Genomic DNA, 22134 nt, shown 5'->3' with positions numbered 1-22134 from the left:
CTGGGATGGTTTGCTGTGCTAAATGGAAGCATGAATGCTGCTGAAGGCCAAGCAACGTGGCTTGTATAGCAGGACCATGATCCAAAAGCCAGCAGAAAGTCCATCAAAGCACATGAAGACTTTGTCCTGAACTGAATTCTACTGAGATGCTGTGGCAGGACCTTCTGAAGGCCTTCGTGCTGGAAAAGCCTCCAGTGGGGCGGAATGACACCAATTCCTCTGAAACGTTGAAGGGTGACAGAAGTGCATAAAGAGAGGAAAATCCGGATGGGGCAAAGACTTATTTACACCATCAGCTGCTTTTGTCACCTTTTTCCAGGATTTGTTTCCATTCAGCTATGCTCCTTTGTCCCGACACGAAGGGAACTGCTGACATGAGCAACAATGTGTCACCGCTAGTGTGCCAATCACAACATTTTCACATGTGGCGGTTTTGAAGCAGGAAGTAAAAAGGCTTAGGACCGCGAGCCTAAGTCAGGCAGGCAGCAAAACATCCAGGAAGTGCGGACACCAAAGACTATTTGATCACTCCTGCAGCTTCGCCTGCCTCGCTTGCACCACACACAGACTCACAAATGCATGCACTTGCAAGAAAAGAGGTGACGTTCCTTGAAGGAGAAGCCTTTAGCCATAAAGGCTCTGCCATTGTCACCAACGTACGTATAGATGTGGAGATGTGGAGATGTGGAGTGTATGCACTCACTTGACATTGTGCTTCTTCAGCACTTCTAAACACTTGGCTGTGACTGTTAGCTGCTTTACCAAATGACTTGTTAGCTTTAGCGTGGAAGCTACAAATGCTGTACACACTAGGGGTGGCGCTGAACCCCAATACAGTACTTTTTTAGGAATAATGAATTGGAACAAGTACTTTAAAATATTAGTCTTGGGTAACAATGGAAACATCCCAAATTTAAAATGTGACTCGGCTACAAAGACAAAAACTTCTACCAATACAAATACAAATACGGGCTATGTTGTATTAGTACACACACTGACGCTTTTCATCACGTATGTTAGCCCATTGAAGACGTACGAAGGCTTTCAGGGATTTTGCTGTGTTGCTGTTTCTGACGGAACAAAATGGCTTCCCAGCAAAGTAATACTCTTACTGTGGAACTCTTGGTGTGTGTCTTCCTGTGCGGTTCGAGGGCCATTTGTGGCCCATAGCTGTCTATTTTTGGTCTGTGGCACATTCTAAAAATAGAATTTAACATTCATTCATTCATTTTCTACCGCTTATCCTCACTGCTGGAGCCTATCCCAGCTGTCTTTGGGCGAGAGTCCAGGGTGTACCCCGCCAGCCAATCACAGGGCACATATACACAAACAACCATTCACACTCACATTCATACCTATGGACAATTTGGAGTGTCCAATTAACCTAGCATGTTTTTGGAATGTGGGAGGAAACCGGAGTACCCGGAGAAAATCCACGCATGCACGGGGAGAACATGCAAACTCCACACTGAGATGGCCGAGGGTAGAATTGAACCCTGGTCTCCTAGCTGTGAGGTCTGTGTGCTAACCACTCGACCGCCATGCAGGTAGAATTTAACAAGGAAACTAAAAAAAGCATAGATTGGAAAATCAGAAGTAATTCTACAAAAATAAAGACAAATATTAAGAGGAAAAGGTTGCAATACAACAAGAAAACGTCTTAATTTTATAAGCAATGATGTTGTGATATTATGAGAAGAAAGTTGAAATAGTTGAACAAAAATTAAATGTGATAATAAAAAAGAAGAAAGAAGTGCCAGTTTTATATAATATAATAAACTAATTTCAGTAGCGCAGAGTTGAAATAGAGAAGCACAAATATGTTTTTAAGTGATAATAATATGTAGTATACAGGAATACAAAGACAAAGAAAATAAGAGTTGGTAAAAGTAATAATGTTATGGAAGTAAAGTCATCCGGTTATGAGAGGAACAAATGAAGATTTTAAAAAAAAATCCAATTTGGAAAAAGAATAAACAAATACAAATAATAGGCATTCATATCATAAGCAGAGGCTGTGTTTCTTTACAAAAGAATTTCATTTTTCACTTTGTGGCCCACGCTGATATCATGCAGCCGCCCCCTATTGGCTGCTTTTATTTTGGTGTCCAATGAAGAGCTCCCGAGGTAGCGTGGTGTCAGACTAAAGTAGCTTTGCTGTTTATGGAGCCATTGTCTGTGAATTGTTCATTAGACCGTCAAGAGGGTCTCTGGCACTCGCACTCCATCACTGTCTTCCTCAACGCATAAAAATGAGTTGCTCTTCAATAAAGCTTTTAGTGCAGGAGCCCAACACTCACATGATGTCACCAATCATAAAAATATTCTTGTTTTTCTTTTTTAATTCCTTTTCAGTGTCACGTCGCAGCGTGTGTGTGCGTGTGTGTGCATGTGTGTGTGAGAATACCAGCTATTACCAAAAGAATACCAAACTTAACTTTTTGGACTAATAATAGCTTGTATAAAACCAGGAAATATCATGCTTTGCGATGCGACCCCAGGATGCAGAGATGAGGACCAAGTGCTGGTAAAAATGTATTTTTCATGACATCAATGCAAGTATCAAAAGGGATTGATGCAGCTAAGAGGCATAAGGCACACATGCATGCCAAAGGCTGAATGCACCAACAGAGGACGAGAGGAGGAAGCACCGGCTCAACCAAATCAAACATCAAACAATAAGAGCAGCACAAAACTCAACAGACCAACACAGGAAATATTACAAAATAAGAGCACTGAACCAGGAACTAAGGCTTATAAAGTGAAAAAAACAAACAGTCTCACAGACAACAACGCAGATTGTGATCATTTATTCATTATATATTTTTGAAAACTGTGATAGAGTGAAGGGCTCACATCTAATATCTAATATATATAGGTACAACACCCCCCATAAAGATGGACATACGTAGATGTTATAGATATGACATATAGATGTTATAGATATGAAATGTATATGTTATAGATAGGACATATAGATGTTATAGATATGAAATATAAATGTTATAGATATGACATACTATAGTTGTTATAGATATTAAATGTAAATGTTATAGATATTAAATGTAAATGTTATAGATATACCATATAGATGTTATAGATCTGACATATAGATGTTATAGATATTAAATGTAAATGTTATTGATATACCATATAGTTGTTATAGATATTAAATGTAAATGTTATACGTAGATATGAAATGTAAATGTTATAGATATACCATATAGATGTTATAGATATGAAATATAAATGTTATAGATATGACATATAGATTATATAGATATTAGATGTAAATGTTATAGATATGACATATAGATGTTATAGATATGAAATGTAAATGTTATAGATATTAAATGTAAATGTTATACGTAGATATGAAATGTAAATGTTATAGATATACCATATAGATGTAATAGATATGAAATGTAAATGTTACAGATATGACATATAGATGTTATATATATGACATATAGATGTTAGAGATATGAAATGTAAATGTTATAGATATGACATATAGATGTTATAGATATAATATATAGATTATAAATATATATCTATATAATATTATTATATGCGTATTATATAATTATAGATATGACATATAGCTGTTATAGATATGAAATGTAAATGTTATATGACATAGATGTTATAGATATAATATATAGATTATAGATATTATATATCTATATAATATTATATTCGTATATATAATTATAGATATGACATATAGATGTTATAGATATAATATATAGATTATAGATATTATATATCTATATAATATTATATTCGTATATATAATTATAGATATGACATATAGATGTTACAATATGAAATGTAGGTGTGTAGCTGTGTAACATGTGTGCTATAAGCCAGATATGCTAAGGAGGTTTTTTTTTCCAGCATTTTCAGCAGATGGTGAGAACATTTAAGATTTTTGCACATAAATAACAGCTAGAGAGAAAAGTCGATAAGATATGCCACAGTGGCGTCTTTATTCAGGTCCAGTTTTTCTTCATTCCCGTGGCTTCAGGCTTGTGCGAGGAAAAGCTGAGGACAGTTCCCCCGAGTGCGGACAGCAAGGCCCCCGGGCCCGCACAGCTCATAAACAGATGTGTCCTTGTCCCCAGCCAAGTGCAGCCACTCAAGTGGCAAAGCGGGGGCCCAATAATTGTGAAGAATTGAAAGCTAAATATTGGCTTTATCTCCTCAGTAATAAAAGGGCCATGAAATTGATTTAATGCCGCAGCGCTTCTCTTGGGTGGCTTCTTACAGCGTGAGCACAAAACAATGAGCAGCAGCCATCTATTAATTAACCCACCTAATCCTGCAAAGTTAATCTCTCACCACAACTTTGCTGGCAACTAACTTCCAAGCCAGCGGGTCTACTGGGGTGTCATGGCATGGGGAGGAAGGTGCTATAATAGGAAATCCATGGCCGCATTAGCGTTGTGTTTGTGAAAAGCGGTCGATGGCATCATTGCGTAGCGTTCAGTCGCCACATTTTTATTGTCTTTTTAGGATTGTTTTACTTCTTGACTCACCATGCCTCGTTATTACACGATTCCCTCCCGAGCCGTGTGTGGAAATTGTCTTTCTCTCTGCTGTCTTGCCAGTCGCGGTATGGTGGCATCTCGCACCCCCCGCCACACAGTTGTGGTCATATTGTGTGGACGGACTTGCCAATTACCGCCTCCTCCTCTGTCTGATATGTTTTTCTCATCTGACCCTGCCCCCTCCTTTTCATCCAGCCCCCCATCACGGAATAGCACTCCCGGGCTGCCTCAGAAATAGGTCACCTGCTGCCGCAGCTTTGCAGACGCTATCCTCTAAGGTGTCCAAGCAGACTTGCATTCTGCAAGAACTCCGTCGGAAAATCAGGAGCAACTCCACTTGAGAGGATTTGAAGCTCATTTCTTTCACGATAGAGGCAAGCATATCCTGTGGAGATAATTTTAGGAGGCTGATTAGGCGTCGACGGTGTGGAGCCCAGAGTGAGGAATCTCATCAGCACTGCTAATGACATGCCATTCCTGTGTTGAAAGAAGAGCCCAGGCCTTGGGCATGGACCAGCTCCTGTCAGCCACCTCTTGCTACGACGTTCATTAAGCCCAACAATGTAATTACAATTCACTGATACGGCTTTGGCTTCATTGCAGGCTGATTAGCAGGCTGATATTTCTTAGCAATAATTACATTGCATTCATATTTACACTCTATTGATGTCTTTACTTCACCAGGTCACGGCTCTTTTAAATGACATGAGAGCATGTTTTTTTAGCTTTTTTCCCGTCCTGAAAAATACCAAAGCTGACTGGAAACCAGGCATGTTCCGATCAGGATCTTAGGCTGCCGATATAATAATCCAATAATCCATGAGTGAAATCGCCCAATACCGATAGTAATAGCGATTCCATACACACAGTTTCCAAGATAGTTATTCTTCAACCTCGTCTGGCTTTTCCCTTCAGGGGTCGCCACAGCAAACCAATCTCCTCCATCCAACCCTGTCTGCTGCATCCGTCTCTCTCATGTCCTCCTTCACTACATCCATAAACCTCCTCTTTGGTCTTCCTCTACGCCTCCTACCTGGCAGCATCCTTCTACCAATATATTCACTATCTCTCCTCTGGACATGTCCCAACCATGTCCCAACCGTCCTGTTCACTGATATCGGGTGATACCAATCGCTGGGCGATCAGTCGGAGTACCCGTACTGGAAACATTTGGGTTTGGCACGAAAAGACCAATACGGAACCAGAAAGCAACATTTCAGCACCCATTTTTCCTGTGAGCAAAAGTATTCAAAGATGTGAGTGGCAGGTGTGTTGTTGCCCATGTGTGTTTGGTCTGCACTCTACTATACACTATACATTATACTCTGTACACTATACACTATACACTATACACTATACACTATACATTATACTCTATACACTATACACTATACACTATACACTATACTATACACTATACACTATACACTATACACTACACTATACACTATACACTATACACTATACTATACACTATACACTATACACTATACACTATACACTATACACTATACACTATACTATACACTATACACTACACTATACACTATACTTTATACTATACACTACACTATACATTATACACTATACACTATACACTATACACTGTACACTATACACTGTACACTGTACACCATACACCATATACCATACTATACACTATACTACACTATACCCTATATTATACACTATACACTATATTATACACTATATACTATACACTATACTATGCAGTACGTAAAGGCCAGAATGAGTGAAGTAGACTTACCTGATGGTTAAATAAGACTGGATGCCTTTGACTGTGGGGAGGATGGCTTTTGGCTGCATTTAGAGGTGCAAACAACATGGAAATCAGACATCTGTCTCTTTGTATGGCTGCAGACATGCGCTACCCACGTGCCCGTATGCCAGGCAGCCCTGCATGAAAGCCACGGATGCCAGTCATTTTACTTGGCCTAATAATAACATTTACTTTGGTGAGAAATATTACACATAGATTTTTTTCTTCTTCTTACGTCACCATGACCCTGATGACCCTAACTGGGGTGGATGGGAGCAACATGCCAATTGTTTCCCCTGAAAAATTGGAAAAAAAGTTAAATTGGTTTTCTGTGAAAATATGAACTGTAAATTTAGCTTGATTATTACACAAGTAATCTCCTTGTATAGGTACCACCTGTGAGGGAAAAGTGCTATTTATATTTGCTAAGATGATATATGACCATACCACGCTTATGTGAACAGGCCAGAAACCTCTTAAAAAAAGTCTTAAAATGGAAACGCTCACACTGATTCAAATGGAAAGCAATTCCCAATACCAGGCCAGAGAAGAGCGGGAAGGCGCATTTAGATTTCCATGGAAATGTTTCCAGTCAGGGTTAGCACGTGGAGAAGTGTGTGGAATCTTCTTTAGTGGCATAATACTCTCACCGCTGCACAGCACATCCACACTAAAGCCCTTGTATTCAATGCAATGACTGCAGGTGTACCTAATGATATGGCACGGAGAAATGAACAAGAGCAGTTTAGCGGGTGACGGCATTAATTATGATAAGCGACTGATAAGTATGTGGTCTCCTTTCAAACTGAAACCATTGGCACTCTTATTAAAGCATAAATCTGTGAGTAAACTGGCTTCAGGTGGGTTTGCAATTTGCACGTCGCTGATTACATTAATGAAATAACGTTGCTCTGGGGGGTGTTTATGTCACACGCTGGTATGAAAGATTACAACCACCCGCGTGCATGATAGCCCTACCTCTGGGCACAATCCCTGCATTTTGTTCCACAGTGCTCCCCCAATTACTGTGAGCTTGTGAGGATGTAGAAGCGTGGCGTACACAAGGTGATGAGCTGGGAGATCTGTTGGACTGTTTCACTTCCTGCAAACAGACGGAGACATCTGTTGGATCATTTCAGCACATTGAAATCTCACCCGAAAAATACTTATGCTGGATCTACACTACACGCTTCAGGGGAAACAATTGGCATGTTGCTCCCATCCACCCCAGTTAGGGTCATCAGGGTCATCAGGGACAGGGTGACGTAAGAGGAAGAAACAAATCTATGTGTAATATTTCTCACCAAAGTAAATGTTATTATTAGGCCCAGTAAAATGATTGGCATCCGTGGCTTTCATGCAGGGCTGCAAGGCATACGAGCACGTGGGTAGCGCATGTCTGCAGCCATACAAAGAGACAGATCTCTGATTTCCATGTTGTTTGCACCTCTAAATGCAGCCAAAAGCCATCCTCCCCACAGTCAAAGGCATCCAGTCTTATTTATCCATCGGGTAAGTCTACTTCACTCATTCTGGCCTTTACGTACTGCATAGTATAGTATAGTGTATAGTGTGTAGTGTATAGTGTATGGTGTATAGTGTATAGTATAGTGCAGGGGTCGGGAACCTTTTTGGCTACGAGAGCCATGAAGGCCAGATATTTTAAAATGTGTATCTGTGAGAGCCATATATTTTTTTTTAAACATTGAATGCAATAAAATGTGTGCATTTTTATGTAAGACCAACAGTTTTAGACATAATGGGCTCTAATTACGTAGACCCGGCACACTACCCCACGCCAATGGGGTGTGGCCAGCACACTTTCGTGAGCAGCGCAGTGTCTAATAATCAATCAAATACTTGTTGCCATTAATACAACTTCTGCTGCTGCAGGGTTTTGCACCATACTCCGTACATGTATTTCATTCTTTTGGCCATCTTCGTCAGAAGGCTTGGTTCTGCAGCTTTAGCTAGGTGACTATTTGACTAAAGGAGGAAAGTTTATATTTACATGTTGACATCTCAATGACCGAGGTAGACTACCGCATTACCCAGTAATAATCAAGTTTTGGTGTTTGACCTGGAAAATATCATCAGGAAAAGTTGATATGGTTGACGGATTAAAATGCATAAGAAAGTTGTTGATTTTGAATATTATTTTTAACAGTCATTTCCGTGATGTTTACTTTAAAATGTTAGCAAAAATACATTTTTATTGTGGTAAGAAACGCTTGAGAGCCAGATACAGTCATCAAAAGAGCCCTACCTGGCTCCCGAGCCATAGGTTCCCTACCTCTGGTATAGTGTATTGAGTATAGTGTATAGTGTATAGTGTATAGTGTATAGTGTATAGTGTATAGTGTATAGTGTATAGTATAGTGTATAGTATAGTGTATAGTATAGTGTACAGTGTATAGTGTATAGTATAGTGTATTGTATAGTGTATAGTGTATAGTGTATAGTGTATAGTACGTATAGTGTAGTGTATAGTATAGTGTATTGTATAGTGTATAGTGTATAGTTTATAGTGTAGTATAGTGTATAGTATAGTGTATAGTGTAGTATAGTGTATTGTATACGTAGTGTATAGTATAGTGTATATTGTATAGTGTATGCATAAGCACATCCTTGTGCTGCACGGACAAAAGGGGTTTGTTTTTTTTTTAAATTAGATGTTTGCCAAAGGTGATGATGTCATTTAGGACACTTGTTTCCTGCTTTTGAAATCTGTTATCTGTCAGCTTAAGTTGCAAGTTAGTACATAACCATCTTTATATATCCACTCCCCAAAAAACAGATTGGAAATATGAATGTTGGTGAGCTACTAACGTATGAATATGAGAAAATTCTCCTATTTGCTGAGCTAGAGAAAGTCCTTCAAATGGTCCTGGGGGCCGGGGGTGCTTTGTCTGTAATTGGTAAGAACATGAGGCACAATCGTTTAATAGTCACATTTTATGTGATGAAAAGTTTCATCCATAAATCACCTCCATTCTTCTCGCCTGTGCTGTCTCACCCTCGCTACTTTGGATTTGAAAAAGTGTTTCCCTCTCACCTTCTCCTCATCTCTTGGGGTAACTCCTCAGCAGTTTTCTCCAAACCATGCCAACCAGCTTGTTTGGGTCCCGTCTTCCGGAATCAATGTGGACATGCGCGGTAACGTGGAATAGTCGGCTGCATGACAAGCAGTTGAAGTGCTAATGGAGTAGATCATTTTAAGCATGACAATCAAAATTAAAACAATAATGTCTACTTTCAATTGAAGGAAAAAATCAGTTTTTCTGACAATTTTGGGGGCTCCTGGAAATCTCGGGACCCCAGGCAATTGCCCCTGATCAAACGTTGCACATCATTTCTGCATATGCCACACAATCGGGAAGAATCCAAAGAGAATGGACTTTTCTCTTTGAAACTGATCTAGCATCAGTTTCAGTCATGCTTCTGGCTATTTCCACCCCGTGTGAGGACCTGGGGGTCGGCCGCATTGTGGTTGTGCCAATGGTTCCTCCAAGAGTCTGCTGATAGATGTCGCCCCGACATGAGCTCCTACCTCTGAAAGCTGCTTTCATCCTTGCTCCCTTCTGGTGTCGACTTTGTCTTCTAGCTCGGGGAGGAAGTGATGCATTTGTGTGTGTGTGTGTGTCTGCAGGCTTCCCAGCGACAGCGTATGGACCGGTGGCGGCGGCGGCAGTAGCAGCAGCGCGTGGCTCAGGTAGGGGGGCCCGTGGAAGAGGCGGCTACTTGGCGTACCCACAGAGCACAGGGCCAGGTAAACGCTCTGTCCATGTTCTGTGTGGCTGCTGCTCTCTCCAACTTCTCCCGCTATGCTTCCTCACAGACGTAGTCACCCGAGGTCCTCGTAGCCGAACCTCCTTTTTCCTCATTAGTCGCTTCCAAAAGGTCAAATTCCAAATAATGTCAATTGAATTAGAATGTATACTTGCTCACTTGAACCTTATGGTAAACTTCAGCCGCAGCTCCCCTCATCATTTCACACGCTGCCCTGAGTCACCTGTTGTGTGTCTCAGTTAAAGCAATCCCCCTGGAAACTGTGGTAACTAAGGAACCTTACATTACAATGCCATTGGAACACTTTGCTCTTTTTTCAGTGTCATTTTTACTTATTTGTTTTTCATTTGTATATATCATGTATGTTTTTTTATTATATATATATTCTATATATATATAAATATTCCACATTCATACCTATGGACAAGTTGGAGTCGCTAATTAACCTAGCATGTTTTTGAAATGGGAGAGGAAACCGGAGTACCCGGAGAAAAGCCACGCACACACAGGGAGAACATGCTAACTCCACAAGCGGAGATTCCAACGCAGGTGTCCCCCATCTAATGACCAGCATGCTAACCACTATTCCACCGTGCAGGATGTTCTACCAGTGTACTGTAAATACGTAGAGCACACAGGCGTGCTGGATGTTATTAGTCATGCCAGTGAACATCTACCAAGAGACTGGGATGAAAGTGTGTAGCAGAGTTTCTCCCGGTGTTTAACACAGCATCGATTGACTTGTCGGCTTCATTTAGACAGCTTGCTTTTTCCGCCCTTACAACTGTAGATCATTCAATAGCCGCCAATAGCAACTCTCCTGACTGAACACCGCAGAGATGCTCTTTACCAGACATGCCGTAGGAAGCTTATGGGAGAAAACATCCCTTTGAATTGTTTGTAACGTGTGCAGACAAAGCGAAGCACATTTTAATCATCTTATGAGATGCTCTGTCTCTCCCATCAGGGTGTTTGTGTTTTCAAAACAAACCATTTGCAAAACCATCATGGCAATGCTAATCATCAAGAAGCCGGAATGGTGATTTGGAGTTAGAAAGCAAATGACGTGATGGCAGCCATCATGAACACTTTATGTGTGACAGCTGCAAATGGAAGTATCATCATGGACGGGCTTTTTGTATGTCCTAGATACTGCAAGTACTTAACAAGTAATCAATCAATCCAGTGTTATGCTTTCTTTTGGTTATGTTATGTTTTTATGCTTGGTCCATATCTAAAAATGCACCTAATGCCACAAAAACAAAAGCTGTTTCCTCATTTTGGCTCCATGTTTTGCTTTTATGGTGACATATGAGTGGAGTATTTGTGCTTTGACTCCACCTTCAGTTCCCACAGAGCTCCACACTCAGAACAGAGACTGCATGCATTCTTTAAAAGCAAATAAAAGATCCGAGCTGTATGACCTTGAGCACCCTTCTGCTGAGGCAGAGCCGGCTGGCCCATTAGACAATCTAGGGTGTCAATAAATGTGGGGAAAAAACTCTATAATGTTGAAACTACTTATAAAGTCTTAAAATGGAAACGCTCACACTGATTCAAATGGAAAGCAATTCCCAATTCAAAATCCATCCACCATTCCGTTTTCTATACGGCTTGTCCTTACTAGGGTCTTAGGTATGCTGGAGCCTATCCCAGCAGACTTTGGGCAAGAGGCAGGGTACGCCCTGGACTGGTGGCCAGCCAATGGCAGGACACATAAAGACAAACATTCATACCTATAGAATATTTGGACTAAGATGTTTTTGGAATGGGGGAGGAAAGCAGAGTACCCGGAGAAAAGCCACGCACGCACGGAGAGATTCCAATCAGGTGTTCCTGACATTATTATTGTCTTTATATAAAAACAATATCAAAAGTTGCACATAATTTTTGTGTAGTTGTTGTATAGTTATCCCTTGTTTATCATAGATCATCAGTTGTAGAAGTTTCCAATCTCACTTCATGACATTATTTCATTCAATTAAATGTGTTTGTAGTTACAGCATAGAAACCTTCCAAATACACATTGGTAGAGCCCTCTAGACATGACATAACACCCCTATAGTTACATTAAAACTTCTCTTAATCAATACAGTATAGTAGACACAATAATATTAATATAATATGATATATAGATATAGATATAGACTCACACATTTGCATTGGAAGAGTCACAGCATACTTCCTGTGGTGGCTATTGTCCAACAGATGTAACATTACTGACCCCTAGTGACCAGTGTAAAATACTACATATCATCACAATATGTCATCTGAATGCCTTATATAGTGCCTTAAATAAATTATTATTATTATTATTATTATTATTATTATTATTATTATTATTATTATTATTATTATTATTATTATTGTTATTATTATTATTATTATTATTATTATTATTATTATTATTATTATTATTATTTTCATACTTTTGTTCAAATGAAGAAACAGCCATGATTGCTGGTGGAAAGCCTCTACTTTTTTCTTCACCATTGAACCTTACAACTTAGTGACTAATTAATGACTATGTTCTCCCTAGTGACATCTTCTTCACTTAATTGTTTTAATACCATGCCACGCGCTAGTAGGTGTCGAACCGGTAGCTCCTTTTTTTGTAGGATTATAGAAAGAACACTAAAATCATCACACAACGACTTAACACTCAACAGGTACCTGAGAAATCGGCAATACAAGTTTCAAATTCCCAGCAGAGCATTTCATTGGTCATAATGTTGCTTCATTAGAGTCCAGACCAAACAGCACTGCTTTCTCAGTCACATCAGTATACTTTCTGACAGGCACAGTCTCCAAAGCACAAAGTATTCTGTTCTTCATCATTCACAAACTCAACTCATGAGTTGTGGCCACTAGGTGTCGCCAAAAAGCAACACCCACTGTAACTTAAAGCAGCACATCAAAAGTGTGATTTATACTTCCAAATACAAAATAAGATGGTTAGTGACCCCAGAAAAATTCCCAAAGCATTTGGTGGAATCCCAGCTGATGACGTCCATAAAAGTTACACAAATAGCCGTGCTTTTAGTGTAGACAGATTGAAGCAGAGCAAAATACAAAGAAGGATGAAGACGGTTCCGGCAGGTCCCAGGCTGCTTTGTTAAGTGTTTTCTGATCCCAATGGAGCGTCCTGGTGAGCTGAAATGTTGGCCTCAGATCTCAGCTCAGAAATTCCCATTCGGATGACAGTAAGTCTGCTGAGACTGCGGCGGTGACTGCAGGAATAGCCTTGCATTGTAAACGAGTCTATTTTAATCATATTCCCACCTCTTCGTTTTGTTCCTATTAGGCATTCCCCCTCCTCTCCCCTTTTCCCCACCTTTGATTCCCAAGAAAAGTGCAAAATGTAAGTGACAGTCATTTCCGAAAGAAGGTCTTTATCAATTTCCTCCAAATAATTCATTGGTCCTAAGCGGAAGAGAAGAAATGGCTGTGTGCTCCAGGCTCAATCAGTCTGCCTCTTAGCGAGCTCGAGTCCATTTGTCCCACATGCTGAACTCTGGCGCCAGCAGCACTTCACGTGGATTTGCTGCTGGGTGGCGGGGGCGCCCGTGCCAAGACCGCCCCGCTTGGCTTTTGTGTGAGGCCCAGGAAAAAGTTGTGCCACACAGGAGAGAGCGGAATGTCGGCAGCTGTGGGGAGCAGATGGTCGGAGGTTACAGGCACAGGCCTTTAGGGACGTGACGGCTTTGCCCCCCCAGGGTCTGCATACATAACGCTCTTCACAGAAAGTATGCTCGGGCCTCACGCGACATTGTGGAAAATTCTTTGTTTCGACAATGCCCCCGGCCCCCGCAGTTGTTTAGTGTAACTTGTTAAATAGTGAATATTGGTCCAATGTCTAAAGTCTCAAACACTAAAGGCAAAAACAAACAAATAGGAAAGCCAATTTTAAGCACTTGTTAAGCACTTGATGTCGCACCCGAGATGTCAACACCATCCATTCCGGTTGACCTTTGAACCCTGACTTACAGTGGTGTGAAAAAGTGTTTGTCCTCGTCCTGATGTTTGTCACACTTTAATGTTGCAGACGCTCAAAGAAATGTAAATATTTGTCATTAACAATCGCCAATGAAGCTAACATGTTTCTGGAATGGGGGAGGGAAGCGGAATGCCGGGAGAAAGAAGGAAGAACATGCAAACTCCACATAAGCCACATATACATGGAGCAGATGGAAAGAACGTAAGCAAAGAAAAATGCCAATCCAAATGAATATATCATCGGATTCCCAGGGCTGGAATATTCCTTTCCCGAACCGATTGAGGCATCACATACCCAAAGTTGTCAGGGTGCGTTCTTCTTCTTCTTCTATCTATATAAAACATCTCCCGAGTTTAAATATTAGCAAGAATTTTATCTTTTCCTGTTCTAATTTATCCCGGGTGCGTTCTTCCAGCGCATGATCAGATATGACGTAACACGCAGCTACAGACGTTCCTCAGTTTTAAAAATGGAGGCCAGCAATCGGCACCGGACTGCTGTGGAAAGTTTGTCTTTGATCCAAATTAAATTTCAAGACTGGACGGACAAAAAACTGTAAATATGGCGTTATTCCAAGTGAAAGAAAAAGTCGAGGAAGCCGGTATCACGTGATGTTTACGTTTTAATGGGCATGCCCCATTGACTATTCCGTTTGATTACAGCGGCGCACGTAGACCAGAGATGGGAATATTGCTTTCCATGGATACCACTGTTTTCAGAAAAGTCATTCGGAAAGTCGAAAAACTCCTCATGCCAACGTGGCTAAGTGGAGATTCCAACCAATTTCTCATTTCTTCTTGTAAAATGTCTTTTCATAATTAGTGTGATGTTCATTCATTCATTCAATCATTTTCTACCACTTTTCCTCACGAGGGTCACGGGGGTGCTGGAGCCTATCCCTAGTGTGATGTTATTCTCGTAAAAATATGATTTTTTTTCTGTGAATATTTTGTCGAAAAAGGGATTTTTTTACTGATTTGGTTGTTTGTTTGTTTTCTTGTTTATTGATATTTGTAGAATGTGCTGCAGGCCGCGAATGGCCCTGCGCCGCACTTTGGACATCCCTGGTCTAAAGCCCTCCCTTAGCCACTGAGCATTAGCCAGCAGCGCTGGTGACTTTGTCCATGAACAGCCAAGCTGCTGAGGGTATAAAAAGCAATAGTAACAGGCAGGCATGAGTATGGGTGAGTAAATGCAAGAAGAAATCATCTGTTAAAATTCATTAGCCAAGCTTCTCTGAACACAAAATGACAAGACATTAAATATGTATTATTTATGAAAAGGCTGTCTAGTGCTGTTAATTACTCAGCCGTTGGTTCAGAAAAGATGATTTCAAATGGAAAGTGAAAGCAAGGCAAGACAGCAAAAAGAGCTGTTAGTTTATTTCACACATGGAAAATGGAAAAGCTAATTACGGGAGCTAATTTGAGAAGCGGCATGTCAGGTTTATTGACATCTTCTGTAGGGTGATGTGCTTTGATGGCCGCCGAGGAATCTGACAGCCGCTGCGACAAAGTAGTGAGCAGAGCTGTTTGATATTCCCGAGTTAAATTGTGCAAGCCAACCCCTGCACTCCCACCATCCAGTCTACATGCCCGACGTTCCTGATAATAATCATAATCATATCAACAATAATAATAATCAATGATGACATTACCATGAGCCGTTACCTCGTGGAAGTAAGGTGATGTTGCCATTTCCCAAGTTATTATTTTCCTTTATTATTTCTTCCCATCCATTTCACCTGTGGCCAAATATATATGAAGTTAGATATTTATTCATAAATGTAAAGCACGGTCACACAGATTGTTTGACATTTCATTTGCACGATTATTTGCTAAAGCTGTTGTTTTCTTCGCACTTCATCATATTCACCAACAATTCAATCTCACAGTTAGACCCACGGGATTCTTTTCTTGTGAGTACATCGAGTATTACCTGTACACTCCCAGTACTTGTACCCAGTACCCAGCTTGTCTCTGGCTTTACACTTACTTTGCCAAAAAAGTCTTTCAATCGGTAACCAATTGCTCTTTCATAAATCAAACTGGTTTCCAGGGAAACTAATTGCTGCATTACTTTTGTTTTAAAAAGCTTCCAATATGTCAAAGAATGCATCTCTGTGTGGAGTTTGCATGTTCTCCCCGTGCATGCGTGGGTTTTCTCCGGGTACTCCGGTTTCCTCCCACATTCCAAAAACATGCTAGGTTAATTGGCGACTCCAAATTGTCCATAGGTATGAATGTGAGTGTGAATGGTTGTTTGTCTATATGTGCCCTGTGATTGGCTGGCCACCAGTCCAGGGTGTACCCCGCCTCTCGCCCGAAGACAGCTGGGATAGGCTCCAGCACCCCCCACCCTGGTGAGGATAAACGGTATAGAAAATGGATGGATGGATGGATGGATGTACGGATGGATGGATGCTGGATGTACGGATGGATGGATGGATGGATGGATGTACGGATGTTGGATGGATGGAAGGATAGATGGATGGATGGATGTACGGATGGATGGATGGACAGATGGGTGGATGTACAGATGGATGGATGTACGGATGGATGGACAGATGGATGGATGTACGGATGTACGGATGGATGGACAGATGGATGGATGTACGGATGGATGGACAGATGGATGGATGTACGGATGGATGGACAGATGGATGGATGTACGGATGGATGGATGGATGTACGAATGGATGATGGATGGATGGATAAAGAATGGGGATTAGCTATGCAGCAGCAATGACAGGCCTGGTGTGTCCAAAGTCTCCAGTGAGGGCCACATGGTGAAAAATGAAAGGATGCAATTTTGCACTATTTTATAAAGCAACACATGTGAAAAAGTCTTTGCTTGCTTCCTAATTTCTTTTTTGCATGTTTGCCACGCTTAAATGTGACAACTAAATTAAACAACTAAATAATGCAATAACAACTAACTAAAATAATGCAAAAATGTAATTTTAGTCAATGACAACACAACTCAACACTTTATGCAGTTTTGAAATTAAACTTTTTAATATGAAGGTAGTAAAAAAAAACAAAGTGATTAGCCTAAAGCTAAGAAGTGCCCGGGCCACCCGTAGCAGCAACAAGTGCAATCAAGCCTTTGTGATAACTTGCAATGAGCCTTTGTGAATTGGTGTCATTCAGCACCACTGGAGGCTTTTCCAGCATGAAGGCCTTTAGAAGGTCCTGCCACAGCATCTCAGTAGGATTCAGCTCAGGACAAAGTCTTCATGTGCTTTGGTTGACTTGCTGCTGGCTTTTGGATCATGGTCCTGCTGCACAAGCCATGTTGCTTTCAGCGTGAGGTCACCCACAGATGACCTTCAGCAGCATCCATGCTTCCATTTAGCACAGCAAACCATTCCAGACCATCACACTACCACCCCCACATTTTACTGTTGCTGTGATGTTCTTTAAGGCCCGATGGAATGGGACACTCACCTTCCAAAAGGTTCAACTGTGGACTGGTTGGACTACAGAGTATTTTCCCAAAGGTCTTGAGGAGCATCAATATGCTTTGTGGCCAAATGGAGACCAGCCTTATTGTGGTTTAGGACTTGGAACTCTCTTTGCCCAGGGTCTTTCTTATGGTGGTCATGAACACTGACCTTACCTGAGTCAAGTGAGGCCCACACTTCTCTGGATGTTGTTGTGGGGTCTTTTGTGACTTCTCGTTCACTGCGGTCTTGGCCAGCCACACCAGGGAAGGTTCACCTCTATTTCATGTTTTCAATATTTGTGGATATTGGCTGTCACTGTGTTTGGCTGGAGTCCCAAAGCTTTAGAATTGACTTTATAACATTTTCCACACTGATAGATCTCAATTCATCTCAGTTATGGGCCATGTAGCTTTGGGGTTTTTTTCTCTCTTAAAAATAAAAAGTTTCATTTGAAAACTGCATAATGTGGTCAGGTGTGTTGTCATTGGCTGATATTGCCTGATATTACAGTCACATGGTCACATGTCACCTTAAAGTCCTGGGATTTGAAGTCCTGTGTTTCATCATCAGTGGGATTAGTTCCATGTTGATGTAGCCTTTTATTCTTGTCAGAATATACAGAAGTACAAGCCAAATAGTGCAATCATCCGTCCATACATACATATACGTTGTTCAAACACATAGACACAAGATCGGCGAGGAAAATAACGCAAGGTTGATGCTTCCTCCTAAGGCAGTCACCTGGCAAAGTGGCAGGCAGAGCAGGATATTCACCCACCCTGATGATGTCAGGAACGGATGACTGCAGGACTCTCCCCTCAGCCAGCTTCGGTCGCTGAGGGCAGGAGGGAAAGATGGTGTGGGGCGGGTGGGAGTCGAGATAATTATCAGTATAAATGAAGCCCTGTGAATGATTCGCGCTGCTGGGTCCTCTGATCTAGTCTCCAAGGCAACCTCAGCACGCTCATTTGTTTTGTAGATGAGTAATTACATCCAATTAGTGCCCAGTGAAAAAAGGAGCCCAAGAAAGGCCCATTGTTCCAGATAGATTGTGTGAATATTAATAACGGGACGGTCCGCGGCTCCCTGATATGATCGGTGATACTTATGCAGCTGTGGGCACAATCTGCCCGGTCTCATCCTGCATAACGGATCAGGTAGCCGCTGATGAAAATATATGGCTCTGGGAATGTTGGTGCGTGAGTGCCTGAGTAGTACTTTTGTCCAACAGCCTCGTAGTCTGCCAGCAGTGCAGCCCCAAACGTTGCACTAAGGCTCACAGACTACATTATTCTCTGTTGCTCACACACATGGAATACGTAGTTGTTAGCTTTGCTAATGCTAATGCTGCAACATATTGAGTGTCTGATGGTCAGTGGATATACCATCGACTAGTTAGCATAAATAGAAGCAGGTCATCATGCACTGTGCGGTGGAAAAAGGCGCTTTGCTCATTTCATTGCTTTTTCACATCCTACTACAGTAAACAGTCCAAGAAAAAAGTCCAAAACCGATGTCGCCCCAACTTTTTGGAGGGTTTGTGCACGGACCAAAGAAGAAAGTGTTCAATTTTGGTGAGAATCTGGATGAAAGTGCAGACAAAGGACAGCATGCGGCGTCAATGGAGCTCATCTTCTCGTCCTCCGTGAATCAGTCGCCTGCTAACCCACAGACAAACATGATATCTCCAAACAAGGGCCACATACTGAAAAATAAAACATTGATATTTTCTAAATATATATTTTTTAAAAAGTGCATGTCAGCTTTGGTGTTGGTGACAAAGCAATGTCACACTTTTTTGCAGTTGTTTTCATTTTCCAAAACTTTGTCAGTTTTTTCACAATATTATGGCTTTATTCCCATAAGCGTTTGACTTTATTATATAATTACAATATAATTATAATTTTATAATATGGTAATGGTAATGGTAATGGTTTTATTTCATTAGAACATGCATCAGATTACAATTGAGTGCATCCCATAATCAGTTCACAGTTCCACATGTCCAAAAGGAGTAGGAAGAAGCAAAGCTTATTAAATCCTACCCCTCCATCTGGTACTTTTACAATCAGTAACATCAGTTACATTTGTTCACTTCCTGCTTTCCTACTATAGTTTTTTTTTTTTTCTTGGTCACGTACCGAAGTAGGAGGTGATGTGAGCATCCAATGACATAATGTGTACCATAGTAAGTGTCAATATAGTGATACAGTGAAGAAAATAAGTATTTGAACACCCTGCTATTTTGCTATTTCTCCCACTTAGAAATCATGGAGGGGTCTGAAATTTTCATCGTAGGTGCATGTCCACTGTGAGAGAGATAAACTAAAAAGAAAAATCCAGAAATCACAATGCATGATTTTTTAACAATTTATTTGTGTGATACAGCTGCAAATAAGTATTTGAACACCTGTGTATCATCTAGAATTCTGACCCTGAAAGACCTGTTAGTCTGCCCATTAGAAGTCCACCTGCACTCCATGTATCATCCTGAATCAGATGCACCTGTTTGAGGTCGTTAGCTGCATAAAGACACCTGTCCACCCCATACAATCAGTAAGACTTTAACTTGTAACATGGCGAAGACCAAAGAGCTGTCCAAAGACACCAGAGACAAAATTGTACACCTCCACAAGGCTGGAAAGGGCTACGGAGCAATTACCAAGCAGCTTGGTGAAAAAAGGTCCACTGTTGGAGCTATCATTAGAAAATGGAAGAAGCTAAACATGACGGTCAATCTCAATCGGAGTGGAGCCCCATGCAAGATATCACCTCGTGGGGTCTCAATGATTCTAAGAAAGGTGAGGAATCAGCCCAGAACTACACGACAGGACTTGGTCAATGACCTGAAAAGAGCTGGGACCACCGTTTCCAAGGTTACTGTAGGTAATACACTAAGACGTCATGATGTGAAATCATGCATGGCACGAAAGGTTCCCCTGCTTAAACCAGCACATGTCAAGGCCCGTCTTAAGTTTGCATATGACCATTTGGATGATACAGAGGAGTCATGGGAGAAAGTTTTATGGTCAGATGAGACCAAAATAGAACTTTTTGGTCATAATTCCAATAAGCGTGTTTGGAGGAAGAAGAATGAAGAGTACAATCCGAAGAACACCATCCCTACTGTGAAGCATGGGGGTGGTAGCATCATGCTTTGGGGGTGTTTTTCTGCACATGGGACAGGACGAGTGCACTGCATTAAAGAGAGGATGACTGGGGCCGTGTATTGTGAGATTTTGGGGAACAACCTCCTTCCCTCTGTCAGAGCATTGAAGATGGGTCGTGGCTGGGTCTTCCAACACGACAACGACCCGAAGCACACAGCCAGGAAAACCAAGGAGTGGCTCCGTAAGAAGCATATCAAGGTTCTAGCATGGCCCAGCCAGTCTCCAGACCTGAACCCAATCGAAAATCTTTGGAGGGAGCTCAAACTCCGTGTTTCTCAGCGACAGCCCAGAAACCTGACTGATCTAGAGAAGATCTGTGTGGAGGAGTGGGCCAAGATCCCTCCTGCAGTGTGTGCAAACCTGGTGAAAAACTACAGGAAACGTTTGACCTCTGTAATAGCAAACAAAGGCTACTGTACCAAATATTAACATTCATTTTCTCAGGTGTTCAAATACTTATTAGCAGCTGTATCACACAAATAAATTGTTAAAAAAATCATGCATTGTGATTTCTGGATTTTTCTTTTTAGTTTATCTCTCTCACAGTGGACATGCACCTACGATGAAAATTTCAGACCCCTCCATGATTTCTAAGTGGGAGAAATAGCAAAATAGCAGGGTGTTCAAATACTTATTTTCTTCACTGTAGCACATCATGACTGGTTCAAGACTCTTCATCCTTGTATATAGAATTATAGTTTTTTTCTCCAACCTAATGTTCCAAAAATGACTTTATTTATATACTTTATTTTGTTCATTTTGGTAGATTCTCATAATAATACTGCTTGCGTGGTATTGCACTACAAATTTGAAGTGGATGTATGTATTCATTCTTATTCTACCTATCTATATTTATTTATTATTATCTATTCTATCGCTCTCCTATGTCTCCTATTTGCCTTCATTTGTTAAAACAAAAAGTCTGTACAGGATGTGAGTATACCTAGTGCAGCTAGTACACCTAGATAATTTCTCAGTAATTATTCTTCAGTCCAGTCATGTGAGAGTGAAATTTCACAAAAGAATCCCGGAAAGCCCAGTGCCATTTTTGGTATTCCATACGTGTTCCCGGTAACACGGTTAGTTCTGTTGTCAAATGTTTTGACCCTCCATTACAATGATTCCATTGATCCAGTCTTCCCTCATTTGCAAGGCCAATCAATTTTCTGTGACATTTGTCTAAGTGAACTAAATGTAATGATTGGCTCTTGAGCTTTGTTCAATGTGTCAGCCGTTATGTGACGTACGTGGGAAGCCTGCTGCATTTGGATCCTATAATTTGATGAGTGGGCCGACAAGCCCACAAGTGGCGAGATCAGAGTGCTAGAAAGCACTGGCGGGAGAAACGGGGGCCGCTGCTGGCGTTCCATTTGGCACAAGTGGACGTTGTCATCGTG

General features: G+C 41.1%; 1 protein-coding gene across 7 annotated transcripts in view; it reads left to right on the top strand.

Moving 5' to 3' along the window:
* msi2b (musashi RNA-binding protein 2b) overlaps nucleotides 1-22134 on the top strand; it is a 260638-nt gene that overhangs the window by 221285 nt on the left and 17219 nt on the right. For 4 of the 7 annotated variants that reach the window (XM_058077485.1, XM_058077486.1, XM_058077480.1 and 1 more), the window contains exon 11: nucleotides 9983-10102. The exons of 1 other annotated variant lie outside the window; for it this stretch is intronic. In XM_058077485.1, the coding sequence (XP_057933468.1) occupies nucleotides 9983-10102 (120 nt within the window). The remainder of the gene's footprint in view (nucleotides 1-9982; nucleotides 10103-22134) is intronic. 2 more of the 7 variants (XM_058077482.1, XM_058077483.1) reach the window with 1 other exon arrangement.

The sequence above is a fragment of the Doryrhamphus excisus genome, chromosome 7, assembly GCF_030265055.1.
Source record: "Doryrhamphus excisus isolate RoL2022-K1 chromosome 7, RoL_Dexc_1.0, whole genome shotgun sequence".
NCBI classification, from domain to species: domain Eukaryota; kingdom Metazoa; phylum Chordata; class Actinopteri; order Syngnathiformes; family Syngnathidae; genus Doryrhamphus; species Doryrhamphus excisus.
Note: the sequence above shows the minus strand (reverse complement) of the source record. Positions and strands in the feature narration are given on the sequence as shown.